General features: G+C 45.3%; 1 protein-coding gene across 1 annotated transcript in view; it reads right to left on the bottom strand.

The window, feature by feature from the left end:
• ERGIC1 (endoplasmic reticulum-golgi intermediate compartment 1) overlaps positions 1-20355 on the bottom strand; it is a 56152-nt gene extending 35797 nt beyond the window's left edge. The window contains exon 1 of the mRNA XM_086852355.1: positions 20180-20355. Coding sequence (XP_086708481.1) covers positions 20180-20337 — 158 coding nt within the window. The 5' untranslated portion in view covers positions 20338-20355. The remainder of the gene's footprint in view (positions 1-20179) is intronic.
• Between the last annotated feature and the right edge of the window lie 2377 nt (positions 20356-22732).

The following is a 22732-nucleotide window of genomic DNA, read 5'->3' as shown; positions in this document are numbered from 1 at the left end:
AAACATCCCTTGGACATTGGATACAACAACAGAAATTAACCCAACAGGTTTGTTCCTCCCCCAGCAAAATCCAGTTTAATATTAGACCGTTGTTTTGATTCAGTCATAGCTTTTAATATCCATAGGGCTCAGCTTTGCTATTTTAAACTCCCCATGGTTAAACTCTCCCTGCCCTCATGTGTTAGCTGTATTATTTCCTACCACCTTGTGTTCCTGCACGCCCAACCACAACGAAGCTCTGACATCAGTTTTTCCATCACTCAATAAAAATTAATTAATGCATTAAATACACCCACCCACCCTAAAGAAGGAAGTGACCGGTTCTCCCTCAAAATAATCTTTTTTGCCACAAGTGGGTGAGAGTTGGTGCTTTTTCCAGCCCTGGAGAGGGTTTTGAAATTCCCAGGCTACACTGCACCAAGATGAAATACCCCTGTGTTTATTCACTAGCTCCTACTACATCAAATATTTTACTGGGAGTTTGAAAATGAGATCATTGTTCTTTTCTTTAGTCTTCAGCTGCTGAGATAACTCTGAGAAACTGCACCAACAAAACAGCATTTGCCCTGCAGGAGATCAGAAGGATACCGTGGAGCTGAAGCTCAGGAGTTGAAGCTGGAGGAAAAAGGGAAGAGGGAATGGAGAGCAGGGGGGAAGATATTTCATCTGCCCAGCTCGAGTCCTGAATAAGCTGTGCCATCACTTAACACCCCAACAACCCTCTGTGAGACAGCTGACAGCACTGCTGCACAGGAGCTGTGTTCTCATGACCCTTCTCACCGCTGTCTCCCAAACAGAGCAGCAATATTCCCCAAGCAAACAATCCATGTATGGTTTTCCAGCTGCCCCAGGAACATCTGGAAAGTGCTGTTCACATTCTTTCCACATCCACCGAAGCATCAGGATGGTGAAAGAACCCAAAGTAGCTGATGACATCATGGTCTCACAGGCAGAGGAAGCTGTTGCTCTTGCAGCCCATTAAATGCTGAAAGCTGGCGTCGTCTGGCCAAAGTCACAATAATAGATCAACAAGGCTAAAAAAGCTGAGAGAGAAACAGAGAGAGACAGAGCACGTGAACACCAGGAGCTGCTGAGTGTGAGCAAACACTCAGAAATAAGAAACAGCTCCAGGCTGGATTCAGTAAAAACAGCAGTGTGTGGATACTATAAAAGGAAGTTTGTTCTCACCATCAGAAATATTTACTAGTATTGAAATGATGGCCCATCACAGCATTAAAAGAAAAAAAAACCCACAGTTTTTTAAACAACTCACTGGAAATCTGATGTCATATGAGGCAGAGCTCTCTCAGATTGTCATTTAATCACATAAGTAACACCCAACACCAAAAATTAACTCCTCCACGGCCTAAGTAAACTTGGATTAGGCAGAGACGCTACAAAAAGTGCTTAATACAAAAAATTAAGGTTTTATGGATGAAAGCAGAAGCTTGAAGGATGACATCCAGAACTTGACCCAAGCAGAAGAGAAGGGAAGGAGGGAAGGTACATTAAAGCTTGCACAAGGATGCCAAAATGATCACAACAATCAAAAAACAAAAGTTTGGGATAAGAGGCAAACACTGCTAGTTAGATTTTGCTCACTGATGTGTGATACCAGCAAATCCAAATGATCACCAGTCCAAAAGAGAAAAGGACTGGCTATGTGCAAGTCTCCTGGCAGGACAACCAGTTGCTTGGAAAAGACACGTTCTGAGCTAGGAGGGTTCATGATCTGGCAAAAGAACAACAGTCCCCAGGGCTCCAGGGACTTCTCATAAGGGATCTGATACTGGCCACAATTGATAGAATTTCCTCAGTCTGATCCCTGTTAGTGAAAACAGCAGTGGGGCTTACAGAGAAGGGCAAGGGGGAAACCCAAATGACAAAGTTTGAGGAGAGTGATGGAGATGGCATGGTCAGGACAAAGAGTCACCTTCTTCACTCCATTTAAACTCCAAATTAGAAGAAGAAGATGTGAAATGTAAAGGATTCAATGACAGCTTGAAAATTATGTGAGACACCAGAGAGATGAAATGCTAGCAATGAGGACAGAACCCTAAAGAAGGCTTCATTAATTATAGATAATTATGAAAACAAGTAAATCAAATGTCTCAAACAAATCTGTAAAGCTGACAAGAGTTACTGTAACAGGAGACCCTAAGCCCCAAGAAAGGAGAGATTTGTGACAGCTCCTATGAGACCTAAGGATTAAAAATCTGCCTCCACTAGAAAAGCCTTTCTCCTTTTGCCACTGGCTCCTTGCCTACCTTCCAGAACTGAAAGCAATCCCAGGAGAGCACTTACACTGTCCTGGGAAGAGAAAAGAATGAGGATTAGACACCAGAGATGATTTGTAATGCATGAGGGAGGAGGCAGCAAAGGGGAACAGGTTTTACTTGCCCTCAGGTCAGATGTTCCTGCAAGCACCTGCAGTAAAAATTCCAACAAGCCTCCAGGTTCCTGAGGCATTGGTCACTTGGAGGAGTATTTGTGCCCTGGGAACAGAGAGGAACCTCGATCTCTGTTGCAAGAGCTGCCTCAAAGCAGTGGAAGGTGTTAGTAACCCTGCAGGGAGCCTGGCTGTGCAGAGGGGCTGTACCTGCCAGCTCCCAGGGCACAGACACCCTGTGCCACCCTCAGCATCCAGGGCCTGGCAATCATCCTAAGTGACCAGGAGAAACCAGGGAATGGAATGACAACTGCTCAGTGAACTCCCTTAACCTGAAACTCATTCTGCTTTAGGAAGGGAGAAATCACTTCACACCCCCAGAGCAGGCACGTGTGCATTTTCCACTGCACACCATTTATATTTAGCTTTTGGCGAGTTTCTTCCTCCCCTTCAGAAAGACAAGACTTGTAAGGCCAAGTTGTATCTCTGAGTTGATCAATTAACATCACTTCAGAGTGGAAACAACAAACTTGCTGCTAGGAAGGTTCTTCCCCCAGGTCCTACGTGTTCTCATAAAGGGAAGGCTGGGCCTTGCAATTCCAGAATATGAGGCTAAAGATAGAATTAGGCTGTCATCAGTATAACAAAGGAATTTCCTGACACATCTGTAGTGTCTTTTCTTTCAATGGAGAGCAGGGTTGCAAACAAAGAAATCAAAAAAGCCCGTTTGGCAATGTCAGAGGTTTGCAGGAATCAACATTCATAACTAACATGAGGGAATGCTACAATAGTTTTTATAAATCCAAGAGTTGAAAGGACATGGCAAAAAAACCCCCAAACTTTCTCACCTTCCTGGTGGGAATGTCAACAAACTGGTAAAACAGCATCACAGAGATGAGCAGGGGGTCATTCCTAACTAGGTTCCAACAGAGAATTCACAAATCTTTGTGTGGTTAAGGCAGGTGTGGGGCAGAACTCCAGCTCTCTGATGGACAGGAGTGCCACAAAAGGGTGGCAGATTTCAAGTGCCAGCAAGCATCAAAAGGATTCCAACAGCTGTACCTACACTAACATGGGCTGCTGCTACTCAGATTTTTTCTTCAGACAGAAGTTTATCATTGAATCACACAACGGTTTGGGCTGGAAGGGACCTTAAAGAGCATCTCATTGAAAACCCTGCCATGGCAGGGACATTTCTCACTATCCCAGGCTGCTCCCAGCCCTGTCCAGCCTGGCCTTGGGCACTTCCAGGGATCCAGGCAGCCACAGCTGCTCTGGGCACCTGTGCCAGGGCCTGCCCACCCTCACAGGGAAGAATTTTTCCTAATGTCCCATCTAACCCTACTCTCTGTCAGTGTGAAACCATTCCCACTTGTCCAGTCACTCCAGGCTCTTGTAAAGTCTCTCTCCATCTTGTAGCTCCTTCAGGCACTAAAAAGCCACAATTGTGTCACCTCAAAGCTTCTCCTGAAAGTCCTGAATCTCCTGATTGTCCTGGCTGAACAATCCCAGCTCTGCCAGCCTTTCCTCCCAGCAGAGCTGCTCCATCCCTCTGCTCATCCTGGAGCCTCCTCTGGGCTCTGCAGCAGCTCCAGGTGCTCCCTGTGCTGGCCCCAGGCTGGGGCAGCTCTGCAGGTGAGGTCTCACCAGAGCTGTGACTGATGCTGCTGGATGAGGAGCAGGGAGGGCAGAGGACCCAAACACTACAAGTTTTTTTCTAGAGTTGATGCTTCACCTGCCTCCCCTGAGCAGAGGATGAGCTCACTCCCACAGCAGGAGCTGCCACAAGCAGGGCTGCCTGCCAGGGCTTTATGTACACCTGAACAGTTTCAAGTTTGGACCCGAAATATTTCAGGAAATGAAGTAATAAATACATTATTTCATTGAAGATTTCCAAACCTCCAAACAAAAGAATCCTCTCTGACATCTCCGGAATCTGAGAAGAGTTTTTTAAACAACTCTGGAAGAGGCTGTTAAGTTTGTCATGAACAAGAAGCAAAGAATGTGAGGCAATTAAAAAACCCCAACAACTTTTAAGTAGAATTAACTAAACAATGGTTCAATTTGAATGCCCTGTAGCAAAGGGAAATTCTGATCCCCAAAGGGGTTCATATCACAGAAGGAAAAACATTAATTCCTCCTTCAGTTTCCAGCATTTGTCCATCCCTCCCTGGAACAAAGACTGGAGGGATGGCACCCAGAGCTGAATTTCTCCCCAAAGTTACTGATGCCCTGTGTGGAGTCCCTGCAAAGACCAGCAGCAGAATGTTCTCATGTATCATTCTGCAAGGTCTGGTTTTGCTGATTTACCTGAGGGGCCAGGGAAAGGCTGTTCTAGAGCTCTTGGACTGCATCTTGGATTCCAGTTCATCAAGCAGAACTGTAACACATTCTCATGTGGCACTTGGTTACAGAAAAGAATTCAGAAACTGGAAATCAGCAGCAAAAAGATTAATTTTTGTACCTTTCCAGAAATTAATGCTCACAGACAGGGGAAGAATAGTTTTGTTCTTCAGGCAGATTATGTTTTCCCCAGGAGAACCAAATATTTAAACACCAGTCTTCTTTTTGAAGCATACTAGCTCTATTGTAGGCACTTCAACACATCCTGAAAGTTAAAGAGGCTGTGAGCATTCATTACAACAAATGACATTTTTGATGTCAAAGATGATTAAGGAAAAAATAAAAAGCTGATCAGAATCACGGCTGACACTCCCCTTTTAGCAGGTCAGTGGTGTAAATCCATCACTGTCACCTTGGCTCAGCAGAAAGGGTCCGTGGCTGTGATTCACCCAGAAGAATGTGGGTGTTAAAACAACACCTGACTCTCCACCTCCCATGCTCACCAGCTTGGAGAAGTGGCATCTGTTTTTCAGCAGATACCACATTTGGAGCTGAGGTCACTGGTGACATTACTCACTCTCAATAACCAGCCCAGTGTGGAGTGAACAACTACCTTGATTTTATTACACATCAGTAGCTTTGAGATCTCTTGGAATAAACGAGACAGCCTGCTGCTGCTCAAACCAATTTGTTTCACTAACAAAAAACTTGCAGGGATAACAAATTTTCCAGCAGAAACAGAACTTCACTATCAAGTTAATCAAATACCTGGCAATTCTACAGCAGAAATGACTAAACTACACAAAGGTGGAATTATCAAATACAGAGAGAAAAAGTCAGTTTTGAGGGTGTGGAGTCTCCCTCACTGGGGATATTCCAGAACTGTCTGGATGCAAAAGGTTGGACCAGTGACCCCCTGTGGTCCTTTCCAACCTGACCCATCCTGGGACTCTGTGATTCTGAAAAAAGGGGTTTAGGGTCAGTAGAAATGCCGTCCCTGATTGTTTCCTTCTTGGTAAGAAACATGACTTCCCTGAGAAAGAGATGGGCTGCAGGTTGAAAAAGGCAAGACAACTATGACATATAGACAAGGGGTGGAAATAAAGAATAATACACCTTTCCAGGCTGAGATGGCTTCCTGGATCAACAAAAACCCTCAGCTCAAGGGCTCCTGTTGAAAAGAAAGCACAAAAAAGTAAAGAAATAACAACCCCTCTCTTCAGCCCTTCAGTGGGAGGCTGATTTGGGCCCTAGCACTCGGATTTCTGTGGAGATCCCTCTTCTCACACAGAATTTATGTACCTGCAGTACAATTCATTCACTCCCAAGGAGGCAGGGATAAGTCTGTCTGTGCTCTAAACCTTGCACAGCAGCTAACACTGCATTTTTAGGCAGTGTTCTCTGCTCTCTAAAGTGAAAGAAGACTTTAAGTTGGCCTTTGAGGAACAATTTCATGCCAGAACTGTTTCCTTGCCACTGCACAGGGAACACAAGCAGGTTAAAGCAGTCACCAAACCTTGTTTACCCTTCTGTTTGTTTGCTGGTAATGCCTCTCCCCATTTATCAGCAAGGAGCTGCACACTGGAGATAAATTCCAGTGAAATATCGCTGCTGGTTTCCCCCATTTGTCAAGTCCTCCTTGCAAAGGGTGACTGCAAACCTCAAAATTCAAGAAGCCAAGAAGGCATGAGGTCACTATTTCTCCACACACACCAATTCCTGACTAAACAAAGAACTTAACTGTTCTTTACGAAGTCCACTCATTACACACTCACCAGTAAATCCAGTTACAACGTGGAAGAGAGAATTTCTACCATCACACATTGTACTTGTTCAAGAAATGATACACAGGCAGCCCATGCAGACATGAAGTTTTTAAAAACTCAGCCTTGAAAAAAGAAAAAAGTTGCTTTTTGTCAAAAGAAGATAAAGTATTCTATTTGTTACACTGGTTTTCTTCTTCAGGTGAATAGAAAAACTGCTGCACTGTGCATTTCTGGGAATATTCATTCAAAACAACAATCCTGGATGGCTTTTGATGAAAACAACATCAAAAAAAAACAAACCTGCAGCACTGTGGAAGATACACAGAGAGCAAAACAGGTGCCAAACACAGCCCTGGAGAGTCAAGCCTATGGCAGCATGCATTTGGTTTTTGATAAGAGTCACTTTGAGGCAGGTCTGTCTGATAACAGGCTTGAAAACATCCACTGCCTTTTCTTTGAGAGCGTCTGTCATTTAGACATCCTAAACAAATTCAGTTTTAGGCCACATCCCTCAGAATTACACAAGCCTCTCTAATTACTTCATGTAGATATCAGTGAATCCAGCCAGCTACAATTTCTATTTAAGTGCTTTAAAGAGACAAATCATCCTCGACTCTGAGGATTTTCCCTGGAGACAAGGACATAACCTTGGGATTTGTCACTCGACACACTTCTGTTCTTCCTCTTACCATCTCCTGTCTGCCTCCTTGAACCTTTTTCAGTTTCACTGCATGCCAGAGAGCAGAGATGGTTGGTTCCACCCCCGTTATTTGGGTTCCCCACAGGACCTACAGACCTGGTGCAGAGACAACCACCTCTTCCCACAAGGTTTGTACAACTGGGTCTGTTTTGAAGTTCTATTTTACGACAGAAGATCTGCAATAGCAATTCAGGAAACCGAGGCACGTGTGAAGCAAGAAGAGAATGAGCAACCTCAGCCCCACTTCAGGAAACATGTCTGAGTGCACATGACACGAGCTGGAACGATGCTTCTGAAGAGCTTCCCCCCCTATCCCATCACACAGCTTTGTTTCCTCATATTCCTGCTGCTCCCACCTCTGGAAGACCCTTTCCTAGAGACAGCACAAGAGTTTATGGACTGTGATTCATTCAGTAGCTGCTACCATTATGGCTTTTAGCAGAGATACCAATTACAGCTGAGAATCCACTTTGCATAAAACACTTCATCATTTTTAAGGAGGACATGGGAAGCAGAGAGAAACTTAGTCATGGCAAATATAACTTGGATTAAGTCCATCCAACATTCAAAGATGACTGTGCACAAACAGACTCCATCTTCTCTCTCCAGGAACACTTCAGAAGAGGTTGGTGCTACGAGGGGGAGATCAGAGTTTAACCACCCCGTCTCAGAAGCTTCCCTACCCCAAATCAATGCAGCTTGGAGGCAGAAGGGGAGGAAAAAAACCCATATTGATTATTTTCCATGTGAATTTATGGTACCAAAAGGAAGCTCTGCCTGCTGTCAGAGCAGGATCATTCAGGCTGGAGACACAAATGGAAACGCCCTGGCTTTAATCCCCAGTGGTATTTCTAGAGAAGCCTTCCCACCAGAGGCATGCTAAGTGACGAGGAGCACTTCTAGCTGTGTGCTCTGCTGACTTCTCAGGCAGCTTCCCTGGTCATCTCAGCAAAGCTTGGGAATTACAAGTGCCCAAGAGAAAGCCTGGCTCCCTCCAGCTCCGGCACAGTGGGGTCTGTGATCAGCCACTGGAACACCCAGGGATGGCATTCCCCATCCTCTCCCCAGCAACAAAAACGTAAATATGAAGTAAACCAGGTTCTCAGGCTTCTAGATCAGGACTGGAGACCTGGAGCTCCTGGAGAGGATCCAGCTGAGGCTGCGGAGCTGAGGAAGGGCCTGGAGCAGCTCCTTGGAGGGAGCTGGGGCTGCTCAGCCTGGAGAGGAGCCCCAGCAGAGAGGGACCTCAGCCCTGGGTGTCCCTGGGGGTCCCTGATTGTCCCTAGGAGTCCTTGGGTGTCTCTGGGGGTCCCTGAGTGTCCCTGGGGGTCCTTGGGTGTCTCTGGGGGTTCCTCAGTGTCCCTGGGGGTCCGAGCAGGGAACAGGCAGGGACTGAGCCCAGCAATTCCCCCTGCACAGGAGGCAGAATTTCTGCCCTGGGAAATGCCTGAGCCCTGACCAGAGACCAGAGAGGCTGTGGAATCTCACTCCAGAGCCCTCTGGGCACTCTGCTGTCTCTGTGCTCTGGGATGGCCCTGCTGAAGCACAGAGGTGGCACCAGTGACCCTCTGGGGTCCCTCCCAGCCTGGCCCAGCCTGTGAAACTGGTGTCCCCACGATCTCTTGAGACAGACCAAAAAAAATAATACATATATATACATATATGGGGCTAGAAAATACTAAGATAAACTAAGATGGCATACAGAATACTCCAGGGTTACTGAACAAAACAGATTTTAAATAAAAAATCCAATCATTTAGCTAAGAGCTTCCAAGGTGTTTAACAGGCAGTGACTGCTCCTCTGTTTCCTTGGGTCACTGCTCCCAAACAATGACTTTGGGACAATTCATCCCAGCTCTGGCAACAAAGCTGCTGGGCACCAGGAGCCCAAGCACACCAGCTGAGGAGCACAAGCCATCAGGTAGCTTTTAACCCCTTCAGAGGTCATTTAGTTCTAAATAAAACCAAGCAGCCTTAGACACAGTCTCACTCCACCGAAGGCAGGGAGGTACTTCCATCAGAACACACTTTTCTGGCTTCATTCCCTCCTACAAAGCACATCAGACACTCGTGGTAAGATCTTGAACAGCAAATCTGTTACTTGTGTAAAAGGGGTAAATCTAAAGCCACCAATTTAGCTTTCAAAGTGACAGCTCAAGCTGAGGGGAATACAGAGGTAGAAGAAACAGCACAGCTGTGTCAGGTTTGCACACACAGCGCTCTTTTGATTAGCAAAATACCATTTACTTAAATAAAAATAAATTCCCAGACACCTGTCTGAAGTAGCTGGGGGGAGTTTTACTGTTCACAGTTGTTGAAACCATCCCTACAATTTCTGTTCTGGTGCCCAGAACCAGAGATAAAAAGATTAACCACTTTACTTGTTGAATTGATCTTATTCAGCAGTGTAACAGCTGGGGTGGGCAGAGATGGCCAGAAAGATCAGTTACCCCATTCCACGTGCCCAAGGACAGAATATGTGAAATAAAACAGTAAAGATGGCCCTGGAGAACAGCTGGGATCTGGGACACAGATAAGACATGAGCAGGACACAACTCCCCTCTGCTTAGTGACCCTGAGAGGGGCTGGGCATCACCACACTGCTGGTTTGGAGAGGAATAAAAAGAAGGCTGGGCAAGGGACACAGACTGCTCAGCAATGCCCTGGGCTGGATTATGTTCCCCAGGTGCTTGAGAGCTGCTACAAGAAAAAAAGTCAGACCTGGTCTGACCAGCATTTTGGAGCAAGTCTAAGAACTAGGAAAGGATGGGGGAAGCATCAAGAAAAGCCTGTCTTTTTAAAGCAAAGCCTCTCTTACTTGACAATAAAAAAGTGATGAGTTCCAACACCCTCTGCATTTTCAGCTCCTGTGGTCCTTGCTGTATCTGTGCTGGGCAAAAATCTCCAATTTTACTCCACAAATCTAGAAAAGGAAGAATTTCTACACAAAGTAAATTAATTCAAAAACAGGTAAAGAGACAGAGCTGCCTTATTCTTACACCACACTCTACATGTGTATAGAAAGCATTAATTTATTTTTTTTATTTTCATTGAGAAATATTAGTTCAAGATTTAATTCTGAAATCCTTTCTTTAGCTGTTTTCCTTCCCACCCAAAGACAAGTGCATGTTCTGACAACTCTGCAAGAACACTCAGCTCCTACAACCCAGCACAGACAATAAAATCAATCACTCTCTTCCCAGTCCAACCAAGTAGGTGAGATCTGTTTAAATGAATGAGAAAACAATGGTAGGAAGTCAGCAGCAAGGGCAGAAAATAGGAACTACTGACTTTTGAGCCCTTCATTCTGCTAATTCTTTGTTTAGATGACATTTCTATGTTTCCTGTCTGCTGGCAGATGAGAACATGATGTGCAGGGAGCAGCTCAGGACAGCTCTGGCAGAACCAGGCTATGATCCCGTGGAGGGGATGAGCAGTGGGAGCCAACAGACCTGAGTTTGTTCTGCTCCCAGGGCTGACTCACTGTGTAATTCCTGTTCCACTCAATTAAACCTTTCTTCTTCTTCAGCTCCTTCATTTTGCACAGCAACACCTGGCAACATCTGCTCACCTTTCAATTAAACCTTTCTTCTTCTTCAGCTCCTTCATTTTGCACAGCAACACCTGGCAACATCTGCCCACCTTTCAATTAAACCTTTCTTCTTCTTCTTCAGTTCATTCATTTTGCACAGCAACACCTGGCAACATCTGCCCACCCTTCCTTGAGCACATGGGAACCTACAGATGGGAAAACTGCAAATATCTGAAGCTGAACTAGAGCAAAGCTCCAAGTTCTACACAGAAGGGATGCTGGGGGTGCTTTGGGAGGATTTTAGGTTGGATATTAGGAAAAAGTTCTTTCCCCAGAGGGTCGTGGGGCACTGAGCAAGGCTGCCAGAGCTCCAGAAGAGTTTGGACAACACTGCCAAGGATGCACAGGATGGGGTTGTTGAGGTGCCTGTGCAGGACCAGGAGCTGGATCAATGACCCTCGTGGGTCCCTTGCAGCTCAGAACATTTTGTGATTCTTTGAAGTTCTGTACAAGGAAAGCATCAGGAAGGTGGCTTTAGGAAAACAAATGTGCTCTGTAAGAGCCAAGCTTGGTTCAGCACCAGGGCTGTGCTTGGAGAGCAGTTTGTGAACAGTCCCGATGGTTCTGTGAATTGGGACACAAACTTTGAAGCATGTGCAAAGTAAGATAAGTGATCCTGCTAAGGGCAGTTTCACACAGAAAATAAACACTGAATACACAAACACCAAAGCTTGGCCCTGAGTGTGAGCTGGAGATGCAAATACAGATTCAAGCCCAGACCAATAAGCCGATACTTGTAAATACCAAGCAGTTATTAACAAGTTTTATAAGATTAACACCCTCATAACAGCAGATAATGCACACATCATTAAGCAATCAGCCAGTCCTCATTTACACACAATGGGAACATTAACACACACACTGCAGAACCTGGGCTTTACTGGACAAGGCTTCAGAATTACATCGGAAACTGTTTAATCCTCAATTACTTTGAGCAAGCTCTGATATGAAAAGGACCAGACAGGTGGAGGGGCTGATGGAGTTTTAAACCAGTTTATCTGGACTGCAAGCAGGTGAAGGCTGCAATTGTTCAAATGCTGTATGACTGACTTCTCACTCACAACATCACACCAGTTTTCAAAGCAAACAGGATTTTTTCTGACCTGACTCTCCACACTTACAAACCCAGGAGTGAAATGTAGGAATAGGTTTCCTTGCCAGCCAGCTCCTCCCTCTTAATTCTAGTTCCAAGAACATAATGAAACTAACAGAGGAAGTGTCTGAAACAAGGAGGAGTACTGAGAACAAGCAAACAAGGTTAGGCCAGGAGGACTGTCATTAATTATATAATCCAGCCTTTGGGTAACTGGACATTTAGGGAAAGGGGATGAGAGAACCTTGGAGGCACCAGCCTGAGCACATTATGTCATCTGGCCTGCTGGTTACTTAGCAGGTACAGGATCTGCATAGGGACAGAAAAACAAACCCATTTATTTCTAGGACAAAACATTTTCAATCCTCACAGCAGCTGCTGAAAAAAAAAAAAAAAAAAAGCACAAAAATTCATACATTCTGCTCCCACTTAGATTGATTCCTTTCCAAGGAGACAATTCTCTTTTTTCCTCCTCTCTGCCCACTCTGTGGTTTTATTGGGCTGTCCTGCAGAACACCTTTTTGTCAAACGAATCTGCCAATTTTTTTTTTATTCTTCCAGTGCATATCAAGCTTGTTCTCTCAGGAGTATACACAGCGCTTGTATTGCTGCAATATGCCAAAAGTGTAACTATTTTAGGTGACACTGAAGGATGGAAGACAGGAAACAGTACATTCACTTTTCTTTTGCCTTCAAAATAAAATGTTAGGCTCAAACATTGCCATTCCAAAGGCAATTAGGAGGAGGGGGGAAGTATAACCTCAAATACTCAAAGGTGGAGTCTTGCCAGAGAGCATTTTACTTCCTTCTAGGCAGTGAAGCAAGTGTCAGAATGCAGCATGGAACAGAAATGTATTTTAAATAAAGTGAGCAAATTACACTCTGCTTCATCAAAACAGGAGAAAAGTGTCATGAAGAAAAAATGTCCAAGTAAGGGGACTGGTATTTAAAGGGTTCCAGCCCTTTGCTGGACTGGAAGAGCCATTGTACTCCTGAGTGGGAGCAGCATTTTCTGCTCAGAACAGAGAATGGGGAAGAACATTAAATATATATGGCTGCTCCCCAAACTAAGCAGGTTGTTCAGATACCTGAATGCCATAAGCTGACTGTAACCCTTCAACTCAGAGATTTTTGTTCCTGCAGCTCCCCAGCACATCCCAGCACTTCGTGACCCCCTTGCTCCTGACCATTTCTCCTTTTCCCAGCTCAGGGCTCTCAGCCTCCTGCCACATTCCCTTCCCACAAACAAACAGAAGTCCTGATCTGCAGCAGACATTGAACAAAATTCAAAGCTGGACTGCGAATTCCAAGAATTTACCTACAGGCAACCAGAGAGCTATGGGAAAAAAAGAGCTGTACCATGGTCTTTCCCACAGCATCCAGGAATCACAAAACACTGAGGCTCTGCTGCTGCCCTGCACTGCTGAACACCTTGAAACAAGATCTGGGAAGAACTATTTTAGCATCAGAAATGTGTAAGTTTTATTTGGGGAAGATACTTTCTGATTTAAGTCCTAGCTGTGCTTCCTCAGCACAAAAATCAGAGATTGGTACAAAAGAATATGAAGAAATACATGTGGAGATTAAAAAAAAAGGGGAGAAAGGAAGGATATGTGAAGAAAACAACTCCATATTCGTAAGGCTTCCTCCAAAAGCACACAGGCCAAACCCAGATTCTCCTATTTAAATTCCAACCCAAGAAGACAAGAATTTCTGTACAAGTTTTACAACTCAGTCCTGGTTTTATTTCCATTTAAATGTGTTACCTACAAGCAACTACAACTCCTCTGCATCACCTGGCTCCCACATCAAGCTCCTGGTTTGACACAATTTCCAAGAAATATCTTTATGGATGCCCACTAAAAAAACATAACTGATACAGACTCAAGAGCTGCAACTTGCAGGTTTACCACTGGTTTTTGGTGCAGATGTAACCTGTTATAACGCAGCAGCCACATTTGGATTTCAGTGCAGTTGGGTTGTGTTGCTTTTAGAATGACACAGAATCCAAGCAAGGCTCGAAAATTTCACCTTTATCAGAAAACAAAGTCACATTTACATTACTGATGTTTTAGGGGGCACACAGTGGCCTACAGAGAGGAACAATTTGGAAGCCAGGCGATCTGCTTTAGGATATAATTGTTAAATAAACACTAAGGAATCGTGACCTCCTGAAATCCTGTCACCACTAATACAGGCCTGCACATTTTAACACAGCACTTTGAAGGCTCTTCTACTACATGCCAATCTTTCTGGCTTCTCTGAATTAATCTAAATATTTTTCATTTGGAAACATTCTTCAAAAAAAACAAACAGAATAGCAAACATCCAAACACACACAATTCAGTGAGTTGTACTGGCCAATTACATCTTGTGTGTGTGTCTGCCATGATTATTACTGAAATACTCAGACACTTCAGTATAAAGATTTACTACTAAAATACTCGAGCATTTCAGTATAAGGAAGATTTTGTAGATTGTGGTTATTTTTTTGGCAGACCAACTTTTCCATTTCGAGAGCAGCTGGCTCTGTACAGGAATATCCAGACATCACTTCAGGGCTTGTGCTTGGATAGAAGACAAAAAAAACCCAGATGATTCTCCACTTCTTCGCTCATTGCAAGACTATTCTTTCCTCACCACCTCCACCATTTGAAGTACAAGCCTCAAAAATACACCAGCACACTTCAAAACACAAGCTCAACAACATCCACAGCTCCCAGTCCAGGCTGGTGGCATTGCTTCAGCTCTGTTTACAGTGTGATTCAGTCATTTTCACAGCAATGAACTATGATGGCATGAAGGAAGCATCTGTGTCACAAAGGAGGACAGTTAAAGTTCAGAAGGAACAATGCAAAACTTTCCTACAAAGCCAGGCCTTAATATTTCCCTACTTACTCAGGAAAAAAAACATCTCCACTCCAGTGGTATTTTGAGAGAAATGGCACACTAGGGAGACTTAGGAAGAAATATTTACACACATGCACACCATGTATAATCAGTTATTTGTGGCACAAACATCAATAGACTCTGTCTGTGCAGCTCTGCTTGCCCATCTGACTGCTGTGACTGCAGAATAATTTCTCAGGTGCCCTCAAAGGGCTATTGTTGAGCCAAAGTTAGTCATGGCACTGCCTGGCACCCAAATCCACGTCGGTCATTACGTAAGGTGGCAGCAATACCGCTTGGAAGGGTTGTTTACCAGTGGCATTGCACAATGTGAACTGGGACAGGCTCCCCAGACGTGGCTGCAGGTGGGGATGGAAATGCAGTTACTGCTGAAATGAGCTCAGTCCATCAGAGCATGGTGCTAATAACGCCAAGGTTGTGGGCTTGGACTTGATGATCCTCGTGGGTTTCTTGCAGCTGAGAATATTCTGTGATTCTATAATTCTATAGCTCAGAGCTGTGCTACAGCCTCCAGACATTCATTTAGGAAGTGATGGGTACCAGCTCAACTACATACAGGAATTAATGTTTTGGACAAAATCATTGCACCCTTACTGCTCTCAGCAAAGGGAGTATGTTTGGGTTTAAATTAGACTTAAGAGTTGTGATGGTGAATGGACAAGCTCATGCTCAGATTTGTGAGCTGGCACAGTTGTGTAATTCCTGACCAGATTAATGAGCACAAACCAGATTTTAGGTGATTTTGAGTCTATGGAGAAAAATCTTTTTCAAACTAAGCACCCCTCGGACACCTTCTCATTCACTAGTGAGCTTAAGGCAAATAACTTGATTTTAGGCTTCAGAAAAGAAGGAACAAAACCAATCTTTCATGGTCGCCCCATTTTTCTTTTGGTCAGGAATCGATTTCACAACTGTGCCTTGTCGCAATTGTGAGCATCACTTTGTCTATTCACCATCACAACTCTTTGGTCTAATTTTAAACCAAACACAGTCCCTCTGCTGAGATCAGGAAGGTTGGAGTGTGTCAGTTTTGCTTAAGACTGAACAATTTGATTTAAAAAAAAACATCAGGAATGAAAGCGAAGAGCTGCCTGTGTCCCAAAACAATAAAAATGATCCATAGGTCTGAATCAGCACACCCACACGAAAATATTTATCACAGACATGCCAAAGAACAGCTGACAGTAGGGGCCTGTCATACTGTGCAGATGGAATAAGAGTTTTTGCCTTCCACTCTAGATCAGCATTTAAATCTAAATCCTTTCTAAGCCTGGCTCCTTTCCCATGACCTCCAAAATCCGGGTACAGCACATTGTTACTTCATACAGGTTATCACACTGTGAAAAAAAAAACAAACCAACAACCAAACCCCAAAACCAAACAAGGAACAATATAAAAACTCTAATGAAAACATCACAATGATTAACTGTGGGAAATAAATTCTGAATGTCTGTAACACATAAAAATAAGGATCCACAGATATTTGCCACTCTATGCCAAACACCTGGCCAGAGCACAACTGTGAATTACCCAGAATTAGAACAAAAACTTGATTTCAGAGCGGTCTATTTTAGTTTTTCTCAGTGTAACCAACTAAAGTGACCAAGATGGTTCAGAAGTTTCAGTATCTTACAAACCCATCAGTAACTCTACCGTGCAAAAAGGCAGGTGCAAAGAAAAGCCACCAGAGCCAAGAGAACTTGCAGCAGTGCTTCTCTCCACCATGCCCACCTCCACTGCAAGGGAGTAATTTCATTTTTACATCTGTAACTCTCATTTTTATTTGTGTCATTCTCAATTCCTGAGCAGTTTGAAGTGCCAGCACCAGCTGAGCCTCCAGCTAACAGGATCACACATTTGGGAACCCTTCTGGCTGGCTCACAATCACCACTCAAGATGACCCAGGCTTAAAGTTTAATCTAATTATGATCAGAACAATCCTCAAGGGCTGCAAGTGTGCAGGTGACACCAGATCTTAAAGGCTCCAAGGGGAAATACCCTTTGAGGTCCAGTGAGAGAACTCAGAATCCCCAATCAAACAAATGCAGAGCTGCTTTGCTGACACAAGTTCTAAAAACCGGGAGATGGGCAAGAAGGGAAAAATCTGGTTCTCTCTTACAGCCAAATGAATGTTAAAAAATAGGAAAGAACCAGGCCTTCTAGAAATACAAACTGATTTAGTAGTTCTGTAGGAGGGCTGGTGTCTTGTGACATGCGCTGAACAGACCTGTACTGAAGGCTCCAATCTGGAAGCTGAAAATTTGGTTCTCTACCAAGATCCCAGCAGGACTGGGGGGATTAGTCTGAATGAAATGCTTTGAAAAGTGAAGAGCATTAGGTAAATACTGAGCATTATTAAAACTCTAAAGATACTAGAGACAGAATAATTATTATTCATGTGAGATTACTCTGAAAATATTGGTTTATTTATGAATTAAATGCAGTTTGTATTAGGAAAGGGAACCACTGATAAGCCAAGAAAACAGAAGTCCTACAGGAAAAAAAACTGTACAAAAAAATATAGGTAACAAACCAAGCTACTTCCATATCAGACTGACTGATGGAGACAACTTCCAAGAAAGAGTTTAAAGCAATTTCAGTTCTTCAAGCTGGCTAAGACAGAGCAAAGATATTTAGTCACATGGGAGGAAAATATTTCTTTGACTTTTAGTTGGTGAAGAACAGGGACATTTTTGATCCTGGGCTGTTTTAATTACTTGCCATTTGTGTCTCCATCATCTCCAGATGAGGTTTGAGCAACCTATTCCTTTTAGAGCTACTTTGTGTGGAAACTGAGCTCAAAGCCTAAACTTCCAGCTGGTCTACAATGCCCCCTCTACACCTGGTGCCAGCTGTCAACACCCTGCCACCCTAAAATACCAAAAATAAAGCTCTAAGAAAGAGGAGGATACAAAACCAACAAAACCTTGCCTTCCCAAATGTCCTTGGCAGAGCAGCTAAGGACAGAATTCCTTCAGCTGCAAAGTGAAATGTGTGGACTCCACAAGAACACACCACCTTTCCACATGGAATTTTGGACTCTAGAAGATATGCAGGGGCATTTCTAAAAGTTTCTTAACAATCCAAACCTCTAGTCATACACAGGCATGTAAAAGACAGGGTACCAAACTGTACCTGCCAAAGGGAACATCCAGCTGAACTCTCTGAATTTACAATTTACAATTGGTGAAATTTACATGCTGAAAATGTCATTTCTTCATTCAGAAATTGACTCGAGGTGGTGACTTTAATTCTCCAAAAGTCTTGTATTGCATGTTCTAGAGTTGTCAGGAAGTACCTGTATTTTTTTTAAAGTGTGCATCATACTTTACCTACAGCAGTAACATTTTCCAGCCTCAGCAGGTTTTGTTCCACTGCCTGCACTATGAACAAAACCCACAACAGCTAAAAAGGGCTCTAACCTTTACAAACCTTTTGGTCCTGAACTCTGTTCATGCCTCTAAAACAGGAAAGTGGTTTGCTGCTTGTCACAATAGCTCCTCTGAACTTTAAATATGAAATTCCTGTTATCAATGGCAGCTTTTGAAAAATTCATCCTTGCAGAAAAGCTGAAGTTCAGTGAGCTTACATTATTTGAGAAAGAGCTTTGAAGTGTCTATTTCTAATCCTCCACTCTGAATGACAAAGAAGTTATTTGCAATTGTGAATCTTTAAAATGCAGATCTGAACTGATGCCTCTGTTTTTGTAACTCATTAACACAAACCCTGCAATTCAGCTTTTACTGAACATCTTTGTACCATTCCAAAGTGAAGCACTAGTGCTGTCTCTTAAAGATGATTATGCTCTTGGTTGAGCCAAGTGTTTCCACACGCACATTCTGAGACCAAACAGAAATTACATTTTCAAACACATCATAAATAACATTTTCTTTATCTGCTATTACAAAGTGACAGCCCCAGCCCAGGATCTCTTATTGTTCATGTATTTTACAAGTCTGAAAATGGATGGCAATAGGATTCACAGGTGGCAGAATGTCTCCAAAGAAGAATTTTTTTATCAAATTTTACACAAAAGCAGAAACGAGGCTCTGGGCCCCGGATCCCACATGATCCAGCAGATGCTGTTTCCAGCTTCAGCAAGTTTTCATTCAGAAGCAACTGCCTCCGTGTTCAACAATGCCCCATGGATCACACAAGATCCTGTTAGCCTGTATAAATGAGAGGCCTGGTTTAGAATTACAGTAAAAATATAATGCACAACTTTTTGTTTGGGAGAACTAAAACACTGCACTATCACCATTTCCCATCTCAAGGGGGTGAACATGTAGGGGTCATGATGGTCCTGCATGGAAAGGACTGTAGTTAACTCCATATTCCCCAAAAAGTATGTATTTTTTATAGTACTATTAACACTGCAGTAAAATCTGTATGAGAAAACTCATCTGTGCACCTTCCCCTTGGCATTTCTGAACTTAGAAAGGTGCAAATTGTTGGTTCAAGAATAGGTCAAAAAAGAAGATGAACCCACAGTTGCTATTTTGGCTCCAGGGAAGTCAGAGGGGTCTTTTTCACTTCTTCTTTGGTACCTGCCCCAGCCCAGGGGATGAAGGAGCCACACAGAAAGGCCAAATCCTACAACTTGCACCTGCTCAAAATGGCAAAACCAAAGGTGGAGGCGTTGATGTTGGTTCCCAGCCGCCAGCCACGCGGCACAGCTTCGGCACATGAAGCTCTGCTGCAAAGATTGACCTCCTAAAGATGCTCTGGGAGCTCCACCCTACGTAGTGACCCCCTAAAGCCTCTGTGGGAGCCCCACTGTGATCTCCTAAAGCTCCTGTGGGAACCCCACCATAAGAACTGACTCTAAAGCTGCTGTGGGAACCTCACTGTAAGGAATGATGCCCTAAAGCTGCCATGGGAGCCGCACCTTGACCTTCTAAAGGTGCTGCAGGAGCTCAACCACAAAAAGTGACCCTCCTCACAAAAAGTGAGATCCCAGACACCTCGAGAGGAGTAGCAGCCCAGCACCTCCACCCCAAACACCCGCATCCATCACCCCAAAGGTGCTGCTGCTCCCTCCGTCCTGCCCGGGCAACCCAAACTGCGCACAGCCCCTTCGGCTTGATGGAGCCCATTAGGGAGCTGGGCACAGCCTCCCCCCTCCCACAGCCTGCGAACATTCCTTCCATCCATCCATCCATCCATCCATCCATCCATCCATCATCCATCCATCATCCATCCATCCATCCATCCATCCATCCATCCATCCATCCATCCATCCATCCATCCATCCATCCATCCATCCATCCATCCATCCACCCATCCCACATCCCACGCGCACCGGCGGGCGGGGAGCGGCGCGGGGCGGTGGCGGCCGGTGGCCGCGGGGCGGGCGGGCTCTGTCGCGACTCTCGGCGACACTCACCTCCTGAAGTCAAAGGGCATGGTGGTGGCGGTGGTGGTGGCGGGCGGGCTGCGGGCGCCGCCGCCCCCGGCCCCGGCTGTGGCCTCGCTGCCGGCGGCTGCAGGGCCAGGAAGTGACGGCCCCGGCCGCGGCCCCGGCGCCGCGCAGCCCCAGCCCATTGGGCGGCCGGGCCGGCCGGGGCTTCCGCCGCCGGGTTACGGGAGCGGCGGCACCGCGCTCGGGGATCCGGGATCCTGAGGGCTGAGGGCTGAGGGCTGAGGGGTGCGGGGTGCGGGGTGCGGGTGGCCCCAGGGCCCGCTCCGTGCTCCCCGCGCTCCGCTCAGCCCCGCGGCTCTCAGGGCAGCACGGAATGGGGGAATTGATTCGCTTGGAAAAGACTTCGGAACCCACCGAGTCCGAGCTGTGCCCCATCCCCGGCTTGTCCCCAGCCCAGAGCACCGAGTGCCACCTCCAGGGATGGGATCCAACCCTCCCTGGGCACTTCCAGTGCCTGAGCTCCCTTTCCATGGGGAAATTCCTGCTGCTGTCCACCCTGAGCCTCCCCTGGCCCAGCCTGAGGCCGTTCCCTCTCCTCCTGTCCCTGTTCCCTGGCAGCAGAGCCTGACCCCCCCGGCTGTCCCCTCCTGCCAGGGACTTGTGCAGAGCCACAAGGGCCCCCTGAGCTCCTTTTCTCCAGGCTGAGCCCCTTCCCAGCTCCCTCAGCCCCTCCTGGGGCTCCAGACCCTTCCAAAGCTCCCTCAGCCCCTCCTGGTGCTCCAGACTAAAGTGCGGAGCTGTTTCAGGCTTTGTCCGGCATCCTTTTCACTCTCAGCACCACAAGAACACCAGCGTGTGTGGGTGACCGCACCACGGGCCGTGTCTGGAGACAGAGCCAGGCCATGGTGCCAGACACAACTTCCACAACTCCCGCAAAGGAAGGAACAGCACCCACCCCTCCATCCCTGTGCACCCTTTAGGTTTAGCTGAGATCTTAGGAAGAAATCCTTCCCTGTGAGAGTGCTGAGGCCCTGGCACAGGTGCCCAGAGAAGCTGTGGCTGCCCCTGGATCCCTGGCAGTGCCCAAGGCCAGGCTGGATGGGGCTTGGAGCAGCCTGGGATAGTGGGAAGTGTCCCTGCCATGACAAGGGGATGGGACTGGATGCTCTTTAAGTTCCCTTCCAACCCAAACCATCCCATGATTCTATGATAAGCTGCTTTAGGGCCAGCACAGCTCTTTCACCTGCTCTTGGAAATCTGTTTTTTGCAATTTCACTGGAGACAAGGGATTAAAGTTAGAAAAAGCTCCCCATTTGTTAGATGAGGCATTTCCCCAGTCTTTCCGTTTTGCCTGCATGGCTTTTTCTGGCTGCATCCCTGTCAGGTTCAGTACAATGCACAAGGCTGATCCTGTCCTGCTCCATGACCATCTCCATTCCTTCCCGTAATTCTGTCACCAGCTAACAGCATCCCTCAGGGATGTTTTGCTGCAGGTAGTGTGAGTGTTGCTGTGTTCAGAATGGTTGTCACAGGTTAGCCTGCTCTGCAGGAACAAAATACAACTATTCTTGCCTTTTAAGTCTAAAAGCAGGGCAAGAGAAAGAGCGAAATGACAACAATCTGAGTATGCAATATACTGCATTTTTAATTGATTCTGTTTCTTTCTTCCTCCTCCTGCTCTCATCATTTCTTTACTTAGAGATGTGTATCTTTCCATTTTTTTCCTTTCACACAGAAATTAGGCCCATACCTGGTTAAAAAAAAAAAAAAAGAAAGAAATTCAGATTGAAACAAGCAGGGGAAAATTACTGAAGAGTCAGAGCTGTTAATCAATACCATTTTCATTCAAAGAAAGAGATAATAATTCATGCTGGGAATATGAAAAACGAAACTGGAGGAATCCCAAGTATGAGATAACACAGCATTATCCCTCAGAAGCCCCCAGGGAATAGATAAAAATACTTAATGGTTTTTTTGTTTTTTGTTTTTTTAATATCAGACACCTGAATTATCTGACTGCATTGAGCATATTCAGCAGATTGCTAACAGATCAGCCACAAAATCCTGCTGCACTTTGCATTGTGCTCCAAAAAACTGAGCAAGCCAGTGAAATTAATGAGACAATTCTCATCTCTCATGAGGTCAAGCGATTGCACAGGCATAGCCAGGGGCGATGATCGTAGTGGAAAAAAACCAAAACAAACAGTGCCTGTCGAGGTGGTTACACAACCAAGTGCTCCTGGCAAGGCCCCCACATCATTAGCTGTTATTAACTGTCTTGTGCAGAGGCATCAGCTCTCTCAGGAGCCAAGAGAGTGCTGAAGGGTTTACAAAAGCTCTTCACTTGTACAGTAGATAAATCTGGAGGTGGCCTTGAAGAGTTCTCTTCCTGCAGGCTTGAGTCTCGAGAACGCACCTCAGCGAGAGCTCACGTTGTGGGGATTTTTATTTTCCACTGAAAGGTCAAACTGGAGAAAGCAAAGGGCTCAGAGAAGCTTTGCAGTTGGGTCCAGCTCGCTCACATCCTTGCCAAGGGAAGAAGAAGTTAATGCCCTGAGATAAGACCCTCGTCATAAT

The sequence above is a fragment of the Cyanistes caeruleus genome, chromosome 15 (genome assembly GCF_971803275.1).
Source record: "Cyanistes caeruleus chromosome 15, bCyaCae1.hap1.1, whole genome shotgun sequence".
Lineage (NCBI taxonomy): Eukaryota > Metazoa > Chordata > Aves > Passeriformes > Paridae > Cyanistes > Cyanistes caeruleus.
This window is presented reverse-complemented; position numbering and strand designations above follow the sequence as displayed.